Source organism: Pseudorca crassidens, chromosome 6 (assembly GCF_039906515.1).
Source record: "Pseudorca crassidens isolate mPseCra1 chromosome 6, mPseCra1.hap1, whole genome shotgun sequence".
Lineage (NCBI taxonomy): Eukaryota > Metazoa > Chordata > Mammalia > Artiodactyla > Delphinidae > Pseudorca > Pseudorca crassidens.
In genome coordinates, this window is record NC_090301.1 from 55,330,944 (window position 1) to 55,355,551 (window position 24,608).

Genomic DNA, 24,608 nt, shown 5'->3' on the forward strand with positions numbered 1-24,608 from the left:
AGCTAGAACCCACCATAAATAAACACTGTTATTTAGTACATGGATTGAGACAGCCTGAAGACCAAATCAGATTCTTCAGACTATATCATAACATACTGTAAAAGTCTGGTATGAACAGTGAATCTAGCATTAGTTCTGCCCCTTGACTGATGGCTACTGTAGGAAGTAAGGGGTGGGCCCTGGGTGTATCCGTTCCAGAGGGCACATGTATACTGGTAGGGTGACGTGGTTAAGGAGTTTTTGTGATGGCAAGATGAAACCAAACTAAAATACAGGTATGTGACAAAGTAAAGAATCTGCACAGAAACAACCGAAAGTTGGCTGAATTATTATTACAAACATAGTATAATAATATATTATAATAACATCAGTTATTATTAGATTATTATTTGCTTCATTTTTCTGGATAAGAACATTGCCTGCTTTGAAGGTGGGAACCTTGTGCCTCATGTGTATATATAAGCTCTACTGTCAGAGATGGTCTATCGGCATGTGTTTAAGGATACATTGCAACTGTACTTCAATTCTATTTCAACAAAAATAAATAAAAAAGCATTGCACAAGTTCTTCTGATTAAAAGGAAATCAGTTTCATTGATTAAATTCTATAATACCTTCAAACACAAAAGATTAATGTACTTACTCATAAGTTTTTTAAATGATTGTCTGTCTTGAAGATAGCTACCATACACATAAGCCAGAAATAACTTCTGTGTCTCGTGATGAATTACACATACCTGTCAATTTAAATATTTCTCTGTTTCAGGTGGCTGAACTTGTAACCAGCGAGTTCTTTGAACAAGGAGATCGGGAGAGAGCAGAACTCAAACTCACTCCTTCAGTAAGTTCTTCCTTTTCTTATGACGTATTTACCCTTTCAAATGACATTTTCAAAAATAACTTCAAATCGCACCTTGAAAATGGGAAAGACAGAGAATGGATTTAAGGAATCACTCTTTAAAGTTTAAAGCTTTAATTGAACTTAGATGCTAAACACTTATTCCCAGGTTTCTGATTAACAGGGCTGATCTACTTAACAAGCATTTCCTGTACTCCCACAGTGGGAGAAGTAGGCGCAAGGGAGGATCGCAGAGTAGTATTTGAATAACACAAAGCCTAGGGCTGGCATTTCATATGTAATCAGTGGCTACTTTGAAACAGAAATACAGAAAAAAATTAAAGGCAAGCAAGCTGTCCAGCCTTGATGGGCTAGAACAGGCAGGTGCAGTAAATAATGGATATTCTGGATTTTACTTTCCAATTTTGAACTTTCCAAAATCCCAAAAGCAAATCAAGTCTCTGTTTCTTTTCTTTTTTTTGCGAAATGAAAAGTTGCATCTGGGGAACTAAGTTCTGCTGATTGAAATGCTATTTAGATTGGATTCATCCATTCAATTATTATTTGAGAATGCTTACTGTAGGCTAAGGATGATTCTGTTTTTACTAATCGGGAGACAAAGACATAAATGCCTCAGTCACCACCCTCAAGGAGAGGGCGGCCTCTTTATTCTTAATGAATGGGTAGCTTCAAACCACCCAACGACTCAAAGAATGGTCCAGAGTATTCTAAAGCCTGCCACAGCATAGAAGATTCACTGCAGCTCAAGGAATGTGTTAATTGTCAAGAATGTCTGTTTATGAGGATTCAAATCAATTCAGTTTTGAATATTTGGCTTTATTTATAAGATCTTCAAGTTTTAAAACACCTTTCTTTGCTGACATTTAAAGACAAGGAAAAGCAGCAGAACTAGCGCCTAGCTTAAAGAACTCACAGACTTACTAATTTTGACTATTCTTTATTTGTTGTTTACCTACAAAGGTCAGAAAGACTACATAAGTTAAAACACCCATCAATTATTTTAGTTTCCAAAGCAATATCTATTTATACTGTTTTCAACACATCCCTTTGTTCTTCTTTGGTGATGTCACCAAATTTGGTTACAAAATACAGATACTAGATTGGGATACATAGTTAACGTGTAAAACGTAGCACAACTCAAATTTCTGTCAACTATATGTATATCTATTTTCAAATAAAAGCTTTTCTCCTCTTTAAAAAACTGTTTCAGAGGCCTCCTCTGAAGGGTTTACAATGCAGCAAAACCACAGGTTATTTAATTAAATGAAAAAAATATGGGTCAGGGCTTCCCTGGTGGCACAGTGGTTGAGAGTCCGCCTGCCAATGCAGGGGACACGGGTTCATGACCCGGTCCGGGAGGATCCCGCATGCCGCGGAGCGGCTGGGCCCGTGGGCCATGGCCGCTGGGCCTGCGCGTCCGGAGCCTGTGCTCCATAATGGGAGAGGCCACAGCAGTGAGAGGCCCATGTACCACAAAAAAAAAAAAAAAAAAAGAGTCAATTGACAGCATTGGCAAGCTGGTGGGTGCAGTGGTGCAGCACTAAGGAATTTTTGTAGGCTCAGGTAGGGGTTTTTCTGGAGACATAAATGAAATTAATTTTGAGGTGGATACATAGCTGTAAGTGCTGCTCTCTCCCCACAAAAGCCTACTTAACACGGCTGATGACTATCTCCTCAGGCCTAACTGCTGTGGCAGGGCTATCCCACATTAGTGCTTTTCCAGAAATGTCTGGAAATGCACACACCCAGATTGGACACCTGCTGTGCCCATTATTCCATGATATTTAGGAATAAAATTGTCCAAGAGCCCTTTCAGGTGTCATAGTCCTAAAGGTCACCAGAGTAACTTCATGAAGACAAAGGCTAATGTGGGCAACATCCAGATTAATACTGGAAGCAGTGAGTCAGTTAACAGCACATGCTTGAACACCTTCAAGTATCAGGCATGAAGCTGGACACAGTGCATCCAGCCATGAGCAAGGCACCATCTTCCCTGCCCTCAAGAAGCTTGTCAACTGCTGGGAAATATAGACATTAAATAAATAATCACCAATAATCAATTACAAGATGCAAAATTCTGTTAAGGGAAAACACAGGACAAAGTGGTATCTCACATACTCATCAAACATCCAGAAATGACCCCTTACAGTTATGGTCAACTGATTTTTGGCAAGGGTGCCAAGATAATGCAATGGGGGAAAAATAATCTTTTCACCAAATGGCACAGGGACAACGGGATATCACATGCAAATGAAGATGGACCCTATCTCTCACCATAGCCTAAATGACCTAAATGTTAGAGCTAAAACTATAAAACTCTTAGAAGAAAGCAAGATATAAATCTTCTGGATTGGATTTGGCAATGGTGTCTTAGATATGATACCAAAAGCACAACAAACAAAAGATAAAATAGAGAAATTGGATGTCATCAAAACTTAAAACTTTGTGTGTTGAAGGACACTATCAAGAAAGTGAAAAGACAACTCACAGAATGGGAAAAACTATTCACAAAGCATATATCTGATATGGGCCTAGTATCTAGAATATATAACAACTATTACAACTCAACAATAGAAAGACAACCCAATTTTTTAAATGCATAAAGGATCTGAATAAACATTCCCCTAAAGAACATATATAAATGGCCAGTAAGCACATGAAAAAAAAATGTTCAAAATTATTAGTCATCAGGGAAATACAAATCAAAACCACACTGAGATACCACTTCACACCCACTAAGATGACTATAATCAAAAAGACAATAACAAGAGTTGGCAAGGATGTGGAGAAATTGGAACTTTTTGTACATTGCTGGTGGGAATTTAAATGATGCAGCTGCTTTGGAAAACAGTTTGGCAGTTCCTCAAAACATTAAACATTAGAGTTACGATGGGGCCAGCAATTCTACCTCTAGGTATAGCCCCAAGAGAAATGAAAACATACATCCACACAAAAACTTGAATGTTTGTTGTAGCATTATATATAATATCCAAAAAGTAAAAACAACCCAAATGTCCATCTACTGATGAGTGGATAAATAAAATATGGTATACAATAATGATACAAGGGAATATCATTTGGCAATAAAAATGATTGAAGTGCTGATGCATGCTTACAGGGTGAACCTTGAAAACATTATGCTAGGCGAAAGAAGCTGGTCACAAAATACCACGTATCATATGATTCTATTTACATGAAATGTGCAGAACAGGCAAATCCATAGAGGTAGAGAGTGAATTAGTGGCTGCCTATGGCTTGGGGGGTTTGAGGAAGAATGAAGAGCGACTGCTAATTGATATGTGATTTTTTTTTTCCTTGGGGCGATAAAAATGTTCTAAAATTGACTGTGGTTGGACTTCCCTGGTGGCACAGTGGTTAAGAATCCACCTGCCAATGCAGGGGACACAGGTTTGAGCCCTGGTCCTGGAAGATCTCACATACCGCAGAGCAGCTAAGCCCATGCGCCACAAGTACCGAGCCTGCGCTCTAGAGCCTGCGAGCCACAACTACTGAGGCCGTGTGCCACAACTACTGAAGCCCACGCGCCTAGAGCCCGTGCTCCACAACAAGAGAAGCCACCGCAATGAGAAGCCTGTGCACTGCAACGAAGAGCAGCCTCCACTTGCTGCAACTAGAGAAAGCCCGCGGGCAGCAATAAAGACTCAACACAGCCAAAAATAAAAATAAATAAATAAATTTATTAAAAAAAAATTGTGGTAATGGTTGCACAGCTAATTGTGAATATACTAAAAACCAGTGAATTAAAAACAAAATAACTATATACTATGCACCAGTCATTAAATAAATTTAAAAATCTCAGATAACAATTAGAGCTAGAGAGGATAAAACAGAGTAATATTTTTTATTTTTATTTATTTATTATTTACTTTTTTATTTTTTTTGCGGTACGCGGGCCTCTCACTATTTTGGCCTCTCCCGTTGCGGAGCACAGGCTCCGGACGTGCAGGCTCAGCGGCCATGGCTCACGGGCCCAGCCGCTCTGCGGCATGTGGGATCTTCCCGGACCGGAGCACGAACCCGTGTCCCCTGCATCGGCAGGCGGACTCTCAACCACTGCGCCACCGGGGAAGCCCCAGAGTAATGTTTTTTAAAGGAACATTTTGGACCAAGATTCATGCAGTTCACAAGAACTAGCCCTTCCTCCAGCATATTTCAGAGTCTTCTCCAAATGCCTAGTCCTCCTTCCTGATACTTACGTTTCACATTACAATCAAGGATGAACAGAGCCCGTAGGAGACGGTGACCTCCTCTCTAATTTGGAGGTATTTTCCTCAGCGGCGCCCTTCTATCTTCTGTGACCTCAGCAGCTAGTGATTTGGGCCCCACCCACTCCCACCCTTGTTCCTAAGTCTGAAGGATGCAGGATTTCTCAACATATCTGAACCAAGGAGATGTTGTGAATCTGCCCTCACAACCTATGTGAATGCCAAAATGATGTGGATGCCACATTTTATTTAGAAAAAAGATGAAACCTACTGTAAGACCATAGGCAGGGCAGGGTTGCTTCTTAGACCCTGGCCTTACTCCTTAGGAATAAAGGGAGGGACAGTCTCACTGGCGTAGAACAGGCAGTGTTTGTCCGAGGACTCTATCTCAGCCATCCAATTCCAACTGATTGTCTTTCTTTTTATGTCTGCCCAACGGAATATGTCACTTCTTTTTCTCTAAGTTTTCTAAACATTATAATATCATAACGTTTAAAGGCTGGGAATGAGGAGAGAATGGGTACCTGCCCCCATCATCCATCCAGTGATAGATAAAAATTTAGGAATTTATTCATGACAGGACCTTACTGAGAAACACAAAATTGTCCCCACCCTGAAAAATTAATACAAATAATTTCTATTTAAAATGAAATTGCTTTTAAGGATCTTTTCCAATCTATCCCACCCTCTCTCGCTATAAAAATAAAAGGCTGCACTATTTTTGTAGCAAAAAAACATCTCCCCTTCCTTTGACTTGTACCCAATTCCCAGTGACCTGATGACTTGATTTAGTGGCAGTTACCTATAACTGAAGACAGATTTTGGCCCCAAGGAGTTGCATGCTATAAAGTTCAAATAAATTCATTTACAAATCTCATAAAAAGAGGTGAAAATACTTTATTTCTCATTATAGATAAAGGAAAAGAAAATACGTGTAAAGATTGATTGTCATTTGTGAAGTGTTCAGTTGGTAAAAATCGGATCATTGTGACAAAGTGTTTGACAAAGCGCCTGAAAAGACTCCAGTGTAATAAAGCAAGGTTCTCCTCCCCCATTCTAGGCTATTTTTGATCGGAACCGGAAGGATGAGCTGCCTCGGTTGCAATTGGAGTGGATCGATAGCATCTGTATGCCTTTGTATCAGGTAATCATGACTTGGGAGGGTCTGTGTGTCCTGACCGAGCCAGGAAAGAAGAGTGTGTATACCGCACTTTCAGAAGTATTAGTTTTAGGACACCCTTCCAGGGTATGTGTGTTGCCTAAAGAGGTTGCAGCTTATCTTTTCTCAGATTTCTGATCGGTCCCCCGGGAAGATTTGGTACTCGGAGGCCGGAGACCCGAGTTCTTCCTGGGCCTCAACTCCCTCATCTATAAACCAAGGACAGTAATATTTTATCTCAGTATTTCCCAAACTGTGCCCCATGGGACATAAGTATCCACCCATAACTTTTCAGAAAAAGCTCTCAAGCCCAATAATTAGGGAACCTCTCCTGCACATTAAAATACTGAAGGCTCGGAGAAGTCCTTTGGAAAAGAAACACGTTTAACCTTGATTAATTCTGAATTTCTCAAACATTTGACCATAGAAATCTCATTCAGTTTTTTTACGTTTTTCTTTTACTTTTATTAATATCATGTTAGACATGAGAGTTCCATGGTTTTCTGCTCTGACCCCATGGTCTGGGCCACAGGGTTTTGAAAAGCCCCTTCCATCTTACGCCTCTGTCTGAGATGCATGACAAACGGCAACCACTGAACCCTGAGCAAGGCGAACTCCCTGTTTCCAGCCCTGCTGCGTGAGTTTGGGACCCTGCTCCTGGCAAGGAGACTAGTGTCATCAGCTTTGAATGTTCACACTCCACTTTTTGAGTACAATTAGGGCTGACATGGGTTAACACTCACAGTTTAGTGTGCATTGGCTTTTAATTCTGCTTCTAAGTATTTGCTTTCATGTGTAAAACCTGGCCAGTTCTTTACCCCCTACCTACCTCAATCAGACTGAGCTGCTGTTTTAACTTCAAAGTGAGAAACACATGCAGGGAAAGCAAAACGGCTTCATTTCTCACTCTGTCTAACTCCATTAAAAACACAGTATTGTTTTTTAAGGACCTCACAACCATTAAGTTTGAGGCTTATCTACCACTTAACTTTCAGCACTTTTAGGGACTGCTGAGCCCTGTCACATTACTCTAAAAAAAATAAAAGTAAAAACTAAAAAAACCTAGAATACTGTCTTGAAGATGGAAATGTAATTTTTAATGACTATAAGCAACAAAAGTAAGTTCTTATTTGTATTATATTATCCATTAAATACATGACAGCATAAAATCAGACAAGTAAAGCTTTAAAAGAATCTAGAATAGATTCTTTTAGTTATACATGGGACATAATGCTCTTTTATTTAACAATGAGAGTTTGGATGAAAAATCAAGAATGATGTCTACGATATTATAAGAGGATCCTCAACTCTCTTTTGTCCCATCTGCGTCTCCCACCCTCACTCCTGTGGTGTCTCTGAATAAGCTGGGTCCCCATGTGTAAGGCACATCGCTGTTGTGTCAGGTATACCTTGCTTTGCTAAATTGACCTTGACCACCCATGTTGAATTATTTTTTAACATTATTCATTTTGCTGTGCACACTTAGGCCATAAATGAGATGAATTCTTGAAATTAATAAATTCCTTTTACTGTGGGTAAAGCTCAGGAGGATGAAGACATGTATTTGTGGGGCTGATAAATTTTTGGTATTAGTCTGAAAAGCTACTTTGGAATGAACCCAACTCCACACACCCTTCCTATGTGATTAGTTACAGTAAATGCTGGAAAGGACTCTCGTGCGCTTTTCCATGTTAATTTAAGTGTTTCATTACTGGTTCACAATCATTTGGGCTTACTTTTATACTTCCCATTAAATACTTTGAAATCTTCAGGTTAAAAAGGAAGTTACTTGAATTTCAAATGAAAATAGCAGCTTCCAGAATTTAAGGAGTAATATTAACCCATCATATTATCATTCCTGATTTTTCACATCTGTTTTACTTTACTCCCTATCTGTGACATTAGATACACCTGCTATTTTTATCCACAGGAAATTGACATATAGAAAGCTTAAGTGACACTCCCACCAAATTCGCTTTGTCCTACTCATCTGTGGCCTTGGTTTTGATGTAATGGCCTTTCTACTGCCTCACTTCACCTCTGCTGGATATCGTCCCACAATCTTTTCTTATTTAACTGGGGAAAGTCATGGCATTTAAAGAGGAATGCGGAAGGAGCTGTTTATAAAAGTTCATATTCATACCTGCTGCTGGATCTTCTCAGTGAACAAAGCATGAAAATCATGCTCTTTTTTAAAATTCCTTATCATCACTTATTTTTTTAATCTCATGGATTTCATTTATAAATTCTTTATAATGCTTTATAATTTATATATATATATATAATATATATAATTTTGAAACCAACATTTCAAAAAGCCCTCAGACTGAAACCTTGCAGAGTGACTTTAAGTATGCCCCTTGAGAGTCCTCATTTTGTCCCATCTCAAGCAGTTGGGTGTTTTTTATTATTTAACTGTGAGAGTTAATGTGAGATTATTTAATCTCACATTAACTGTTGATGCTCCAGAAAGGTAATGGAATCCCTCAGTGGGCAGGAATCACCATGAGTACGAAGACACAAAATCTTGAGGAAATGACTCACGAAGCAAGGAAGGTCCCTGCTATGACACTGGTCAAATGTCACAATGTCTGCAGGAACTCAGGTTGTTGCTGAGAGGTCAGTTTGGGGTTTTTAATGTGAAAGTGCAGTGATAAGGAGTCTGAGAGGATAGAGGCAAATGGGAAGGTATGCAGATGGCATGAATCCCAGACTGTGAGAGACAACATAGTCTGCGTTACGGAACAGAAGAATCCAACGTGGCTTTGCTGAGTCAGTCTGGGCAGAGGGCAAAAGGATACAGAACAGTAGCTATGAGACCAAGAGATGTCATTGTAATGGCCAGGGCCCTGCTGACCCCAAGGTGGGGCAGGTTTGGGTGGCAAGAAGCCTCATGTAGAGCCCGAAGCAAAATGACACGTACATCACGATGAGGACCCCCCCTTGCAGGAGGAGCAGTGTGGAGAGATGCGGTCCAGCAAAGGCAGAGGCCAAACAAAGGCACTGTGTGCCTGAGGCTTCTGGGCGCAGACTGGGACAGGACAGGGCTTGTGGAGGCGAGGGCAGAGGGGCAGCCGGTCAGTAGATGCAGATATGGTTTTAGTGCAGCTTTTTGACTTCTTTGACTTTCACTGGGTACATCGGTTTCACTTCATGGTTTTGAGAGGGTTGTGCTTGGTCAAAGTAGATCAAGCTCTTTCCACTTTCGCTCCAGTTTGCTGAGTTTTGTCTCTGCTCCAAGCAAAGGGTAGATTAACAATACTCTCTGGTACCTGAAGGGCTGTTTATAGGTGGAAACCCACAAAAAGTACACCGGTACATTTTGGATGCCCATTACACTTAAAATCAAAACTCTTACCTCTGGGACAACTTCAATTTCCAATCTGTGCCTGTGCTGAGGAAAAACAAGGAGAACCCCCCAAACCCCCGAAATCTATTCAATAAGTTTCCTAAGCAATCTAGCAATTGACTGAAAGTGACTGGCAGAAAATACATAGATATATCTAATAAAGTAATGGGTAGGGAAAGAACATGCAGAGAACAGTCCCAGACCCATGGATGATTCTATAGTAGGGAGATGTGACATGCTTATATACATATGTTTATATGTGAGTATAAAATTCTCCAGAACTTGCTCATCTTTTTAAGCTTATGATTCCAAACTTTTCCTTAAAAAAAAAAATAGAAAATTGTCCTGACAGGCAGAAGTCATGATTTATCTGTGACAGCATTTAAATCAGGAAACATATAGGAAGCCAAGAGTGGGCAGGGAACCATCAAAGCGTGTTCCCCCAAGAGAAGACTAAAACCCTAGTTAGTTAGCTCTGTCCTAGCAGGGTATCTCCGAGGAATACATTGACATCTGATTCCTGTGCTTTCTGCTGTCTTTGCACCTCGCTGGGGATCCATTAGCTTGCTGCTCAACATCTTTGGAGGAATAAAAAACAAAAAGAAAGAAAGAAAAAAAAAAACAGGCACTATCAAACTTTGAAGTCACTGCTGCACCAGCCTTAGGGATAAACAGAATACCTGATGTGGCAGCGTCACACTGAGCCTCTCTTTGCAATAGTGGGCAAAGTTTTTGCCCTTTATTTTCATTCTCAACTCAAACCTCAGTGTACCTAGAATTTCAATGATACACTGTAAATCATTATAAATCTTCTGTTTGTTAAGGATTGAGGGATTTAATTTTTATTATGAACATAATCAGATTTTCAGCTTATCTCAAACTGGCTCTTGATTTTGGAGTGTTTGACAGATAATGAAAACGGCTTGACTTGGACAGGATCTAGCTGGAATAATTCTCTCTCTCCATTAAAAGAAGAGTTAGGCAAGAGTGTTGTCTCTTTATAAAAATGTCATGGGGTTTCTGCAAAAGGCAGGGCTTCTGAAGTTATGATAACAGTGATTTTTGACTTTTTTTCTGCCTTCAGCTGTAATGGTTGTTTTGGAAAATGCATTCCATCTGATGCAGTTATTAGTATGCTCTCTGGGGACTTCCCCAGCGGTCCAGTGGTTAAGACTTCGCCTTCCAATGCAGGGGTTGTGGGTTTGATCCCTAGTCGGGGAGCTAAGATCCCACATGCCTTGTGGCCAAAAAACCAAAACATAAAACAGAAGAACAAATTCAATTAAGACTTAAAAAAAATTTTTTTAAATATGCTCTCTGAAAAGAAGGGAGGAAAAAAATCTTTAAAATATAGTTGAAGTTGTAGAAACTGGGAGTTAGAATTGATAAACTGGAAAAGAGGAAGTAAGGTGCTACTCCAAGACAATTTTTCTGGACACCAATAAAAGTACTTCAAAAACAACTCAGTGTTCCCCAGATGGCTCGTGCCTTGTGTTCAGGTTTTTTCAAAAAAGAAAAAGTAGTGAGCTACAGAGTGACTAGTTAGAATATAACATCATCTCCTCTTAAAAACCTACAAGGAATGGAATGTGGTTAGAGAGGGAAACAATTTCATCCCATACTTAAAAAAAAAGCAGGACACCACCCAAATCAGTTTCCTGTAAATGTTATCTGTACGACTTCTAGTATTCCTGTGAATGAGAGAAAGAAATAGTTGAGGCTGATTTCTTATTTGCCCTACAAAGGGGGGACATATATGGAATGACATCATATATAACTTGAAAAACTCAAGAAGAAAGAAAGAAAGGGAGGGAGGGAAGGAGAGAGGGAGGGAGGAAGGGAGGAAAGAAGGGAGGGAGGAAGGGAGGAAAGAAGGGAGGGAGGGAGGAAGGAAGGGAGGGAGGGAAGAAAATAACTTCCTGTATTCTCTATAATTTATATTTATCTGGCTCCACCTTTTCCTGGTGATGGGCGGGGGGGGGGGGGGGGGGGGAGGGGGCGCGGCGTTCAGGGACTGGTACTTAAACTTGACAATTAAAGTATCTCAATTCCTTCCGGTTAAAACAAGTCCTTGGGAAGACTAAAATGTGAATTGTTCCCAGTCAGAACCATTTCTTCTCCCCAGCTGACATCCAGGTGCCAGGAGAGCTCACCTGTCTTTGTAAGGGTTCTGTGACTGGAGGGAGAGGGACCGAGTGCACATGCAGCCTCTGGGGTCAAGGCTTTGGGCGTGATGCCCAGCTGGCCTCTGGGACTGTGGGGTGGGCGCAGTGAGCACTTCGTGGAGGGCCTGACCACTGGCTCTGGCTGCTGCAGACCCCGGTCCATGCAGACCATGGCAAGCCGCTACCAGCTTCCTGCTCAGCTGGTTCTCTGCCATTGCTCAGCCTGTGGCACGCATGAACCCCCAGCTACTTTCTCTTCACCCTGCCATCCACACAAGAGCTTCCTCGGTTCTTTCTAATATGCCACCTGGGTAGTGCCAACTCCTTCTAGGAAAGTTCTGTCATTTTCCTGAATTAGGCTCTGAGATTCAAGAGACAAGCCTTCCCCTCACCCCCAGGGTTCGACCCCCAGGGAACACAGAGCCAGGACACTCACTTCTGATCCCATTCTCCCCCCCTCACTCCCTTTCTGTCTCTCTCCCTCCTCCTCCCCTCTCTAACACCCAGAGTGGAAAGTTTTTGAATTTCCTTTTCCTAGTTTAATGGGAACTCTCCTTATATAGTCTCCTCTGTGCTCCCCACTCCAGAACTTTGTACTCAGACTTGATGATTTGACCTAGCCAGGCTCGGTTCCTAAGAGATAGAGTTCTGGAATTTAGAAATCCCTTTTCGCACCACGCAAAGCTGGCATTGAGAGTTATTCTCTCTGAAAGCTAGGTGATGATAGTTCGCTGTTTCTAGCTGGGAACCACTGCTTGCCTGGGGGAGGAAAACCTACTGAGCTAATGGGTGGGAAGCCACTGGCATCACGATTCAAGCAGAACGAAAATACATTGGTTTAATATTTTCAAATTATTGTCCTTGTTACATATGCTATATCCAAATCTGAGTGCTGATAGGAAAACCTGTTCAAAATTTTCTATGTACTATTAGTCAAGTACAAATGGAAGAGAAATATAAACAGTCAGAAGTGTCAGTTTTATGTAGTTTATACCCTGTCTTCCAAACTTTTGCCAAAATGATCTTCCTTTTTAAAAAAATATCAGATCATGGTATCCTCCTGCTTAAAAACCTCAGGTTACTACCACAATCTATAAGATACCTTCCAGATTCCTGGGGTTAGCCCTCTCATTCTGAGGCTCCCTGCCTCTTGGCCTCATCTCCTGTTACCCACACACCATTTGCCCCAAAGCACAGGACTCACGAACGCTTTTGTCCATTTTGCCTTTGCTTATACCTCCCTCCTTCTTCTTTCTGCCTGGAAGAGGACAGCTCAAACTGTCACCTCCTCTGTAAAACCTTTACTCCTCCTCAGCATTTCCACTCTACCTATCTCTTCATAACCACACGCAACACTCTGTGTTGTGGTCATCTTTCTGTCTGTCTTTTCTGTCTTTCTTCCCTGTTGGACTAGTTTCTTGGGACCATCATATTCTTGGTACCCAGAATGGTGCCTAAGTATATTCAAACTGCTGTTTGTTGAATAAATGAGTGAAGAAACAGAAGAGTGAACGATGAGACACTGGACGCAGAATTAATAAGCAGTGGAATGTACGAAGTAGGGTTATAATGTCATTTTAAATTATCATCTGTAAATATATAAAACCTTTCATCAGAGTGTGCACTGTTATATTACTGCCCATAATCTGAAGTATATGGCCTATGATGTCTTCTTAGAAAGTGGTTTAGTTCTCATCATGGTTGAATTGGTCCTTAATTCTAGCATAAAAAGACCAGTTTATAGCCATGAATTTTTCAGGGCTTTGACTTTTTCAGCTAGGAAATACATGAAATTTTCTTTTTTCCAGCATTGGCAGAAAATATAGTCTTCTCATTATTTTAGTATTCAAGTTGATAGGGAGAGCTAGCACATATACACAGATTTCAAGAAATATTATATATTATCTAAAACACTAAATTATCATGATTAAAATATAATTGTTCGACTTAGAAGACTTTTCAGATCCTTTAGTGCCTAACAGTTATCAATACAAACACGAAATAACAATGTGCTCTGTAGGGTGAAGTGCTGAATAGCCCAGAGGGCTCATTAAGAGAAGAACATTAAAGTTCATGTCGCTTTCTGCATCAAGCATGGTATGTGGCTGGTGAAGGCATTTCACACCCTTGGCTACATCTCAGAGTTCTTCCTGAATACCTGACATGCCAGGCTGTTTGATTTGGAGAGTTTTCCACCTCCAAAAAATGACTTTGACTTGATAAAGCAACCAGCTCTGTATACATTTTCTTGTAAATAAAATGGACTTTGGTTTATTTCACGCAGCTTTTAAAAACCTGTTCTTTATACAGTAGGACTTAATTTCTATTCATATGCATTATATGAGCTCAAAACTGCCATCATGAATCTATATTAAAACGCTGGAATCAGGTAAAAAAAAGTTACAATATACTCCCTAATAAGGCTTTTTTTTTGGGGGTGGGGGGCGCGTTGGTTCTTCGTTGCTGCACGCAGGCTTTCTCTAGTTGTGGCGAGCCGGGTCTACTCTTTCGTTGTGCTGTGCTGGCTTCTCTTTGCGGTGGCTTCTCTTGTTGTGGAGCACAGGCTCTAGGCACGCAGGCTTCAGTAGATGCATCACGCGGGCTCAGTAGTTGTAGCACATGGGCTTCAGTAGTTGTGGCTCACGGGCTCTAGTGCACAGGCTCAGTAGTTGTGGCGCATGGGCTTAGTTGCTCTGCGGCATGTGGGATCTTCCCGGACCAGGGCTCGAACCTGTGTCCCCTGCATCGGCAGGCAGATTCTTAACCACTGCGCCACCAGGGAAGTCCCCTAATAAGGCTTTTGAGGGTAGAGTTTAAGATAAGATCTACTTCTCCCTATCCAGCTGACCAACATAAATAACTCTTTTTAAAAGTGTTTATGCTTTGAAATCACGAAGCTAAAAATCACTTAACTGCAAGTCCATACAAGGCTTGGAATGTCGTCTTTACTTAAGTTACTTTCCAGTTCCTCAAGAAAGCGTATTTTAAACGTGGATTTACGTCTTCTTCATGGTCCTCTCTTCTGTGACTCTCTAAAGAAGAAAAAGGAAAGAAGGAAGAAAGGAAGGAAGGGAAGGAAGGAGAGGAGGGAGGGAAGAAGGGAGGGAAGAAGGGAGGGAGAAAGGGAGGAAGGGAGGGAAGGAGGGAGCGAAAGAGGGAGAAAGAGAAGAAAACTTGCATTTTTCACTAGGAAATGAATCAAGTCCTCTGTTAAAGACTGTGTTTTGCATTCTAAGTGCCTCTCCAAAATCTCTGAAATTTAAAGTTCATTTGAAGGGTCAGCATTGTTTTTGCTGCTGGGAAGTGAGGCATGAGATAAACATAAAGCATTCTTATTACGCTATTGCCAACAGAATCCTCTGTATTATTCAAAATGTCTCCTAAGAGAATTCAAGGAGGCAATATCTGGATCCTCAGCTCTCACTATTCTTATATTTCGTTATCAGAGCCGCAGCCGTAAAAATATTAATAAATCACTCCAGGCACATTGCCCCATCTTAGCGAGCAGATGTGCTCAGAGGGAGCCAGGCTCTCAACCTCATGTACAATGAACATGGCAGCCCAGCTGTTGAGTCTGGTAGCCAGAGTCTAAAACGAAGTTAAAGACTTCTATCTGACTGAGTTTTTGGAAAAGAAGTTCAGTATTAAAGCCCATAAGAATACAAAGGTATCCTTATGCATACTTTTTCAATAAGCAGACATTTAGTGAATACTGACTATAGTGGCCACTGGATAGGGCTTAAATTTTAAAGTTTACAAAGCGCTTTTACATACACAATGTAATTTTACCCTAACCCTGTGAAGGAAGAAAATACTTCATTCTGAATCCTATAATGTCTAATAGTTTAAGTTTTATAAATGAGGAAACTGAAACCTACAGAAGCTAATGGACTTAACCAGAGTGAAGCAGTTAATACACAGCAGAGCCAGAATTTCGAAGCCAAGTCTTCTCAGCCTTACTTTGCTGCTTTTTCCCACTGCACTGCCCTGAGGAAGTGAAAGGCCATTCCATTAGTCCGGCAGTGCTCTACCTCTTTAAACCTCCCATTTACAAAGTAAAACTCTGAATTCTTCAGAGGGGAGGATACAGGGATCTGAGTAGAGATTCCAAGGAGAGTAATTGCTAGAGCACCGAATGGGCTACTGTAGGTTCTGTTCAACTGGTTACCAGAGAAATACTTTCTCAGAAAGACCTTATGTCAAATTGTCCTTGACCAAACACTTTCACCTGTAACTGAGTTGATGTTGCCAATGAAAGATGTTGGATTGACCTCCATAATTTATTCCACATCCTTCTGAGAATTCCATTCATAAAATAATATAGGAATTTTTTAAAGATACAAGCTTTCCTACGAAATGGGAAGAGGCTGGAAGAATTTTAAGGAGCATGATAGAAAAAGCCTACAATGCCTTGAACAGTTTGTAAGTAAGGGTATTAACAACGTGCGATTGAGGACCAGGAAGGAAATGAGGAGTACAGGAGAGAAAACATACATGGCCTCAGAGCACACCTAAATCGTCAAGAGCAGACTGTGGGCAGAAGGAAGGACTCACATTCTCTTTTTCCTGTGATGCCCCTTCATACTGTTGTCTACATGCAAACACATTTTCATCCAGGTACACCAGTGTATTCTGCTTTGGCCACTTAAGATAAAGTTCAAAACATGCTTCCACATCCTTAACATAGTTTTCATATTGTCCTTTGAAACAGCAGCCTAGTATTCCAAACAGTGACTTGTCATAATTTATTCAGTCATTGCCTACTTTTTTTGGTTGTTTTGTTGTTGTTTTTGCTAAGTGACATAATTCTAAAATGAGTACCTTTGTTCAATATTTTATTGATTATTTAATGCTGTTAAGTGTGATTAGAAATAATAACGTTGCATTTCTTTAAAAAAAGATATAAACTCTCAAGGACAACAGAATGTGAGAGGGCATAAGATATCCTCAAATATTGGAGGCTGGAAAGGAAGTTATGTCCCAGGATGTCTGCAGAAGGGGACATCAACAGGAAGAGAGCTTATCTGTCTTTCAGAAGGAACAGGTTCAGGACTTTAAGGGTCCAAGTTCAGCCAAGAGGGGGTCTATTAATTTCCTACAGCTGCCTAGCAAAATACAAGAAACTGGGTGGCTTAAAACAACAGAAATCTATTCTCTCACAGTTCTGGAGACCAGAAGTCAGAAATCAGGGTGTCAGAAGAGCTGGTTCTTTCTGGAGGTTCTGCGAGAGAATCCATTCCACGCCTCTCTCCTGGTTTCTGGTGGTTGCCAGCAGCCCTTGGCGTTCCTTGGCATGTAGCTGAATCCCTCCAATCTCCAACTCTGTCTTCACATGACATTCTGCCCTGTGTCTCTGTGTCCCTGTGTCTTCACATGGCCTTCTTTTATAAGGAGACCAGCCTTTGGATTTAGCTCCATATGCTCAGCTTTCTTTTCACGGTGATCACCCCTGGCTTGAAGGCTTGAATGAAAATAACTCCACTCTGCTGCTTTTTTAACACCTTTGGCCTTACAAAGTGACTTTCTTCTTGGAGCAAGTAGAATTGATGATAGTTAATATCAGCCTTTCCAAGAGTCTGAAACAAGGGAGATAGAGTATGTGGAAATGCTTCGGGAAAAGTAAACATTACATGCTAAAGCCCTCCATACATGTGAGCCATTATTCTTTTATCACCATTAATATCATCTCTAAGCTTCAATAGCCTCTGTTGGAAGTTTGGATAGTAAATAGCCAAACTGCTGGTCTCACTAAGGTGTAGTGCGTCTATAACAACATTTCCTGAGCACTTCTTATGTGCCAGGCACCAGACTGACTTTCCAAGCATTATCTGATTTAATTCTCTTAGCAATATCAAGTTAGATACTACTATCATCCCCCTTTTCAGATGTGAAAACTGAAGCTACAGAGTTTCTGTAATTTGCCCAAGAATACACAGATATTAAGTGACAGAGCTTTGATTTTTTTTTTTCTGCCTTCAAATCTGGGCTTCTAACCGATAGGACCTTACTGCCACCTGAGATGATGTGTGAGCAGGCATTAATGTTATACAAACCTCAGGTCCTTATCAGGTCCCCTGAAACAGAAGCAACACGCTGTTGTAATACTAGAATGTTCATCTAACAGTGAGCTTGCAGATCATCTGTAGATGAGGGAAGTGAAACCTTGAAAGGTCACCCGTGACCCGGCTTGACGGTGGCAAAGCTAGGTTTAGAAACCAAGACTTTTGACCTCCAGTGTAGGGTTTGTCCCAAGATACTCTGCCACGAACATATTGAAGCATATTGTCTCCAAGTGTTCAAAGCTATCCCGAGGGGACAGAGTTTAAAAAGGAAATCTATCTGAGTAGTGATGCAGATTTCAAACACACAGAAAGCAGATGGAAGCAGGGAGTTTGCTTTGAAGGACAGCATGGTGAACCAAGATGCCTCTAAGAACAGGGGAAATGGAATGAAAAGTCAGCAAACAAGGTAGAAAAGACAGCCCTGAGAGGGCCTGAGAAACTGAACAGAAAATCTGAAGGAAGATAAATGGATAATTTAACAGCCATTCAGTTTTTAAGAAAGACAAAGAACAAGCTACATTGCATCAGAAAAGGCCTAGAAATGATGATGAATGGGGCCCTTCAAATGAGTGGTGAACACAACAGAATCACAGTCGCCTGCACGATTCCCAGCTGAGGGAAAATTTGAGGAACTAAATAAGGATATGAGACTGATACGGATTGAAGAGTTTTTCAAAATCTGTTTAATGTCCAGGCAGGGGACATTGATCGCTTTTCAGAGGAAATGTTTAGGATCAATGAGGTAGTCGGCCCTTATTGGAACGTGGATGTAGGGAGAGGATTTACACACATTAGAACAGCGTGCATTAAGGTACTGAGATAATTTTTGAATCATGGTGGCAAAGCACTATATTATTTTGATCTTTATGAAATATTTATCTTTTTTATCCTCGTATTCGTAAGCTTTCTTTATTAACAATGAAATGACTTGCTATTGAGTAATTCTAACACAAGATCAAAAGTTGCTAGTTCCTTTATCAGTTCATGTTACACTTTTAAGTAGAATATTTTATTGTTAAATAGTTTATACATGCCCAGTGAACAGAATTCAAAAGGTCCAAAAGGCACAAAAGTATTAGAGAAAAGTGGTCCTCCCTCACACTCCTGTCCCCAGGTCACCCAGGTCCTCTCCCTCAGGGCAACCACTATTAAGCAATTTCATCCAAAAACAGTCTATACAAAAGCAGAAATAGTGTTTTTGGCTTTTTCTTTTATTGAGATATAGTTGGTGTGTAATACATATATGGATGTATACATATACATGTATGTGTGTGTATATATGCACATATACACATATATGAACAGTGTCTATCCTGCTCCATACCTTGTTTTCTTACACTTAATATATTTTTGAGGTCACTCCTTTTCAGTGTCCATATAGCAGCTATCACAGTCGTTTTGATGGCTGCAGAGTATTAGATCTTAAAGATGTAGAATAAATTATTTAATCAATAATTAATTATTTATGAACACTGATGTTTCTAATAATTTGCTATTATAAACAAAGTGGAATAAATATATTTGTAAATGCATCATCCTCATACTTTATTTGTAGGACAAACACCTGGAAGTGGAATTAGTGGGCATTTGGCATATGGGCATTTGAAATTTTGATGGGTATTGCCAACTTTCTCTCTGTGGAGTCTGAACCAATTTATATTTCTGCCAGCAATGGCTGAGGTGCCTCTCCTTCTACACTCTTACCAAGACAATGTGTTATCAGACTTCTTGAATTTTGCCAATATGATGGTGCAGAATCTATCTCATGGTAGTTTTAGTTTGTAATTTCCATATAATAAATGAGTCTGATCATGTTTTTAGTACAGATTTATTTACTTAGGAGCCATTTGTATTTTTTTCTGTAAACTCTCCATATTTTTGCCCATTTTTCTATTGGGCTGGTGGTCTTTTCTTATTGATTTGTAGGAGCTCACTATATATTAAAGAAATAGACCTCGATCTGTAGCAAAAGTGGCAAATATTTTTCCCAGATTGTCATATATCTTTTCACTTTGTTTATGCTATACAGAAATACATTGATTTTATGCAGTCAAATTCATCTTTTTTTTATGGCTTCTGGATTTTATGTCATACAGATCGTGACTTTCCCATTACAAAATTATAAAAAATTTTAAATTCTCAGAACTTCTTTTAGTATTTTATGGCTTCATTTTTTTATATTTATATCTATGACTCATCTGGTTTTACTTTATTTGATTGAATGTGAAGTGTGAGGTCAGATTCCAACTTTAGTTTTTTGTTAGCTACCCAGTTGTCCCATAAGTTTTTGACTAATCATTTTTCCTTATGATTTAAAAGGTCACCTTCATCATATACCAAATTCCCTTAAATTTAATTCTATTTTTACTCTTTCTATTCTGTTGTATTACTCTGTCTGCCTAATCACACTCTTTTAATTAATATTGCTTTATATTTTAATGATAAGCCTAGTTTCACCTTCCCCATTACTCTTTCAGTATTTTCTAGGTATTCTTGTTTATTTTTGCATATAAGCTTTAGAATTTAGTTCAAACACAAATCTAGTTTGTCTTCTTATTGGGATGCTTATTTAATCTTAAATGATCAGTATCTGAAAGTTAAATTAACGTAAAACTTCCCAACATTGAAAAGAAGAAAAACGTCGCCTATTAGGAAGTTTTTGTTCCTAAAATTCTAATGTTCCCTTCCTTAAACGATACTTCAAAAATTTAATTAAAAAAAACATTCAGAGTATTGGTCCTGTTGTCCCCACACATACAAACTTTTCCCATATCTTAGTCTGTGGGAGAGTTAGCAATGCAATAAAGCCACAATAACATACCTTCCATCAGCTCTTAAAGGTGACCCTTTCTTTGGACAAAAGGCCAGCAAATGATACACCCAGTGGTATGTGTAAAATACCCCTTTCTTTGTCTTCCTATTCTTTGTCCCCAAAATCTTTATTATGTTGTAAAATTAAGAAAAAGTAGGTTATCTTACCATATGGAGAGAGACCAGTAAAATAATAGAGGATTTTTGTCCCCAGGGATGTTCACCTAAAGACAAAACATCTCTCATGGATTCTTTGGGTCTGGTTCGCTGTCGATCTGGGGCACTGGGATGCACAGACTTTGATGGTTCCCTCTCTGTCTCAAATCTGAGCCCTGTTTGGTGCTGGCATGAGGACCACCTTTAAACTCTCACAAGAAATGCTCAGGCATCATCAGATTTGCATGGCACTCCCTAAGCAGTTCATTAGTACAAATATCAGCTAAAAAATAGCAGGGCAAATGATAATAGGGTATTCTAGAATCCATTCTAGGAGGTACCATGGTAGCTTACTGAGAACACCATTCACACTAAGGGCAAGGGATTCCACGTTTGTAAAACCCTCTCCCACACAGGCATCCTAGCCATTATGCTTGGAGAACCCTAGGGCTCAAGGCATGTGAGAAGTATACAAAAATATATATAGTAAACGCATGCTTGCACCGCAAAAAATAAATTTTTAAAATGGTTCTTTTTACACATTGAACTTTGCAAAAACAATAGATTATATATATACATATATATGTGTGTATATATATGTATATAAAATCTCAAGTGGCATAGTTTCACCAGAAAACATTACAGTGTATGGAGAGGTGGATTGTTACCATGTGGCTGTGTTTTACTTACATGTTCCAACCACCTCTTACATGAAGCCCCATTCATCAAAGGCTGTGGCTTCTGGGTCAGCAGCTATTCCTTCCAAGTCAGATGTTGGCTACACAGTGAACATGATTGATTAGCTACCAGTGTGCTCTGAAAACCCGACCAACAGGATAACCTAGGACAGAATCCTAGAGGGGCTCATTATAACAGAAGAAGCCGTCTCCTGGCTCCCGTGTATAGGAGCCATCTTTAGGCCTGCCGTGATTTACCACTTAAAACCTTTATTTTCCCAGGGTAGGCTTGAAAAGAACCTACCTTGAAAAAAGCTGGCGTGAGGCTGCCTCCCTCCTGTGAATTTGTCCTGAAGCAGTGCCGAGGACACTAGAACCGAAAAGTTGCTCCAGTGTCCGGACACTGTAGTCAAGTGTGAGACACGTGTCATCACCAACATCCCACTGAGATCCCTCATGGGAAGACACCAGGGGCTTTGTCCTCAGGCAGGCCTGAACTGACGTTCCAGCTCTGCTGTATACTTACCCATGTAAACTTTGGCCTTTTTAAGTTGATTTCCGCAATCTCAGGTTCCGTATCTGTCACAACAGGGTCAACAATACCAATCTCTCCGCATTGTTGTGAGGTTTAATGAGCTCCCATCTGGACAGGCCCCAGGATGGCACGCGGAACACTGGACACATTCAGTACTCAGTAGTTATTAGTTCATTTTGGCAAGGTGTGTTTTACTCTCTCTCACCGAGAGCGAGTGGGTGGCCTTCAGAGTAGACTCGGCCGGACATGTCTCATTCAGTTGAACACTGTTTATAACGTGTAACATATCCAGTTTGCCAAAGGCCCCACCATTCCCAACTGTATCATGCAGCCTATTTCATTCATCAACTTTACTGGCCTGGCCCGGTGGACATTGTATTTAAAACTCTTGCCCTGTATTATGGAAATAACAATGCCGTTAATCCAAGGAGATTAAAATTCCTCCCTCATTAATTCCTAATGTTAATCTCATTTGTAAATATCATTTTCCACAAAGGAATCCCTTGAGCATGTAAATAAAATAAGCGAAACAAGGAACTTGAGAGATTAGGAAGGAAATGGAAAGGGAAAGAAAAGAGGGAGAGAAAATTTCAATAAAGCATTTTCACTTTTACAGTCCCTATTAATCTGCTTCAAACCTAGGAAAGAAAATGATGTCTTTCTTTCTAAGTTATTAGTAGTACTGTAATTAGCTTTCAGGAGATTAGAACTGATGCTACAAACATCAGTGTTACAGCTTCGCTAGACTATGCCCTTAGGATTCCGATTACAGATCTGAATCATTCTTACGTTGGATTCTAATGAGCTTGCTTGCCCTCCTCATACTAAGTATTACCTCTGTGGCTTTATCATCTTTACTACTAATTTGGGTAACTCTCTCACACTATTTAGATTTTAAGCTCTCAAATATCACTAACAAAACAGAAAGATCTGACAATATTTTTTGGCATTTGCAAAAATCAGACATAGCCAACCTGTTACTGCTGAATAGATACTACAACTGTTACTGCTGTAACAGATCTGCAGAGTTAATATCACATATAGAAAAATAGTTTTCTCAACTGGAAAGAGACTCTCACCTGATGTGATAAATGTGGAGTGACACTGAGCTTCCACTAAGGAGAAAATAACAGCTAGTTGCTGTTTTTCCTTTCTGTCTGAGTTCACCTGGTCCTTAGGAAAAACGCAGGCTAAATTGATGCCATCACCCGGGTCCTTTGAGTCCTCCTTATTGGAAGCTGAAATCCCGTAGGTCAGCTGACTTTGCCACCAGGGGGAGTTGGCATCCTCTGTTAGGGTCTTCTGAGTCCCCATAGCATGGGCGGTTCAGACTCAGCAACCTTTAAAACCTTTTAAAGAGTCTGTTTGGCAGACTCTGGGGGTTCAAGGAGAAGAGAGATAAGTGCTAGCTGGTCCCTGACTCTCATGAACTTGGGTAGAGAGGGCTGCCCGGTGAGTATTAGCAGCAACCTTTTATGCTGGGCAAGTTGAGACTCCCTTATGCCAGCCACCAGTTCAAAGTCTGGTGGGGGGTTTCAATCTCAAGTAATTCCTGGGGGTGACAGAGAACAATAAGGGACCATAGCAAAAGGCCCATAATTTGGAGCTCAGAAACTCCCTCAAATGAGTTTGAGCAGAAATGGGAATTTGTTGGCTCAAGCAACTGGGGAGCTTAGAGGTGCGGTTGACTGGGCAGCAAGTGGCCACATCCAGAGGATTCAAAGGATATCATAAGACAGACACCCCCTTTCCTCTGTCTCCTAGTTATGTTTTGGTTTCATTCTCAACCAAGCTTTCCTCACACATCCTGGCAGCTCTAAGGTCACATGTTCATTCTAGGTATTATCATACCAAAAGAAAGAAGAAAAAGAAAGCCTCACTTCCAATAGTTCTGGGGAAAACCTTGCGAGACCTCTGATTGCCTTAGCTTGAGCCACACCCACATCCACATCCCTACACCAGTCACTGGTGTTGGTCAGGACTGAATTATGCTCCTACCCAGAGCACATGGAGTGGATTGTTACCTGAGGAAGGGTAAAGGGACCTTATATAGCCTCTGCTGTCTACTGCAGTTCACTTATAATCCACTGCCAAAAAAAGTTAACTCACAACTACACGATGCAGGGGATCAATTTATTCAAGTATCAAGATGCCTAAATCCTTTGACACCTACACAGGTAGCCATAAAATAGAGACCAACAACCTGATATCAATTCTCTCAATTAGGAATTGCATACAGCTACTAGTAACAGAGATCTGAAATCACAATAGCTTAAACAAAATAGAAATTTACTTATCTCTCTGATAAAAATAATCCAGAGAAGTCAGTTCTAGGTTGCTATGATGTGGCAGTTCCATAGCCATCAGAGACCCAGTCCCTGTTTATCTTTCCTTAGGACATGGCTGCCATACTCAAGGTTGCCTCATAGTCACAATATGGTCACTGTAGCTCCAGCCATCATGTTAATATTCCAGCAGCAAGAAGGAGATAGGGGCAAGGGCAAAAGGATGCACTTCCCAACTGAATAAACTCCCATTTAAGAGTCTTCTCAGAAGCTCTTCTTTCTGAATTCTGCTTGCACCTCCCTGGCCATTCCTAAGCTTAAGGGA

The 24,608-nt window shown here is 40.4% G+C and overlaps 1 protein-coding gene across 1 annotated transcript in view; it reads left to right on the plus strand.

The window, feature by feature from the left end:
* Window positions 1-24,608, plus strand: part of PDE11A (phosphodiesterase 11A) — a 420,155-nt gene that overhangs the window by 383,049 nt on the left and 12,498 nt on the right. Inside the window, exons 18-19 of the mRNA XM_067741438.1 lie at window positions 766-840; window positions 6,145-6,228. Of these exons, the coding sequence (XP_067597539.1) occupies window positions 766-840; window positions 6,145-6,228 (159 nt within the window). The remainder of the gene's footprint in view (window positions 1-765; window positions 841-6,144; window positions 6,229-24,608) is intronic.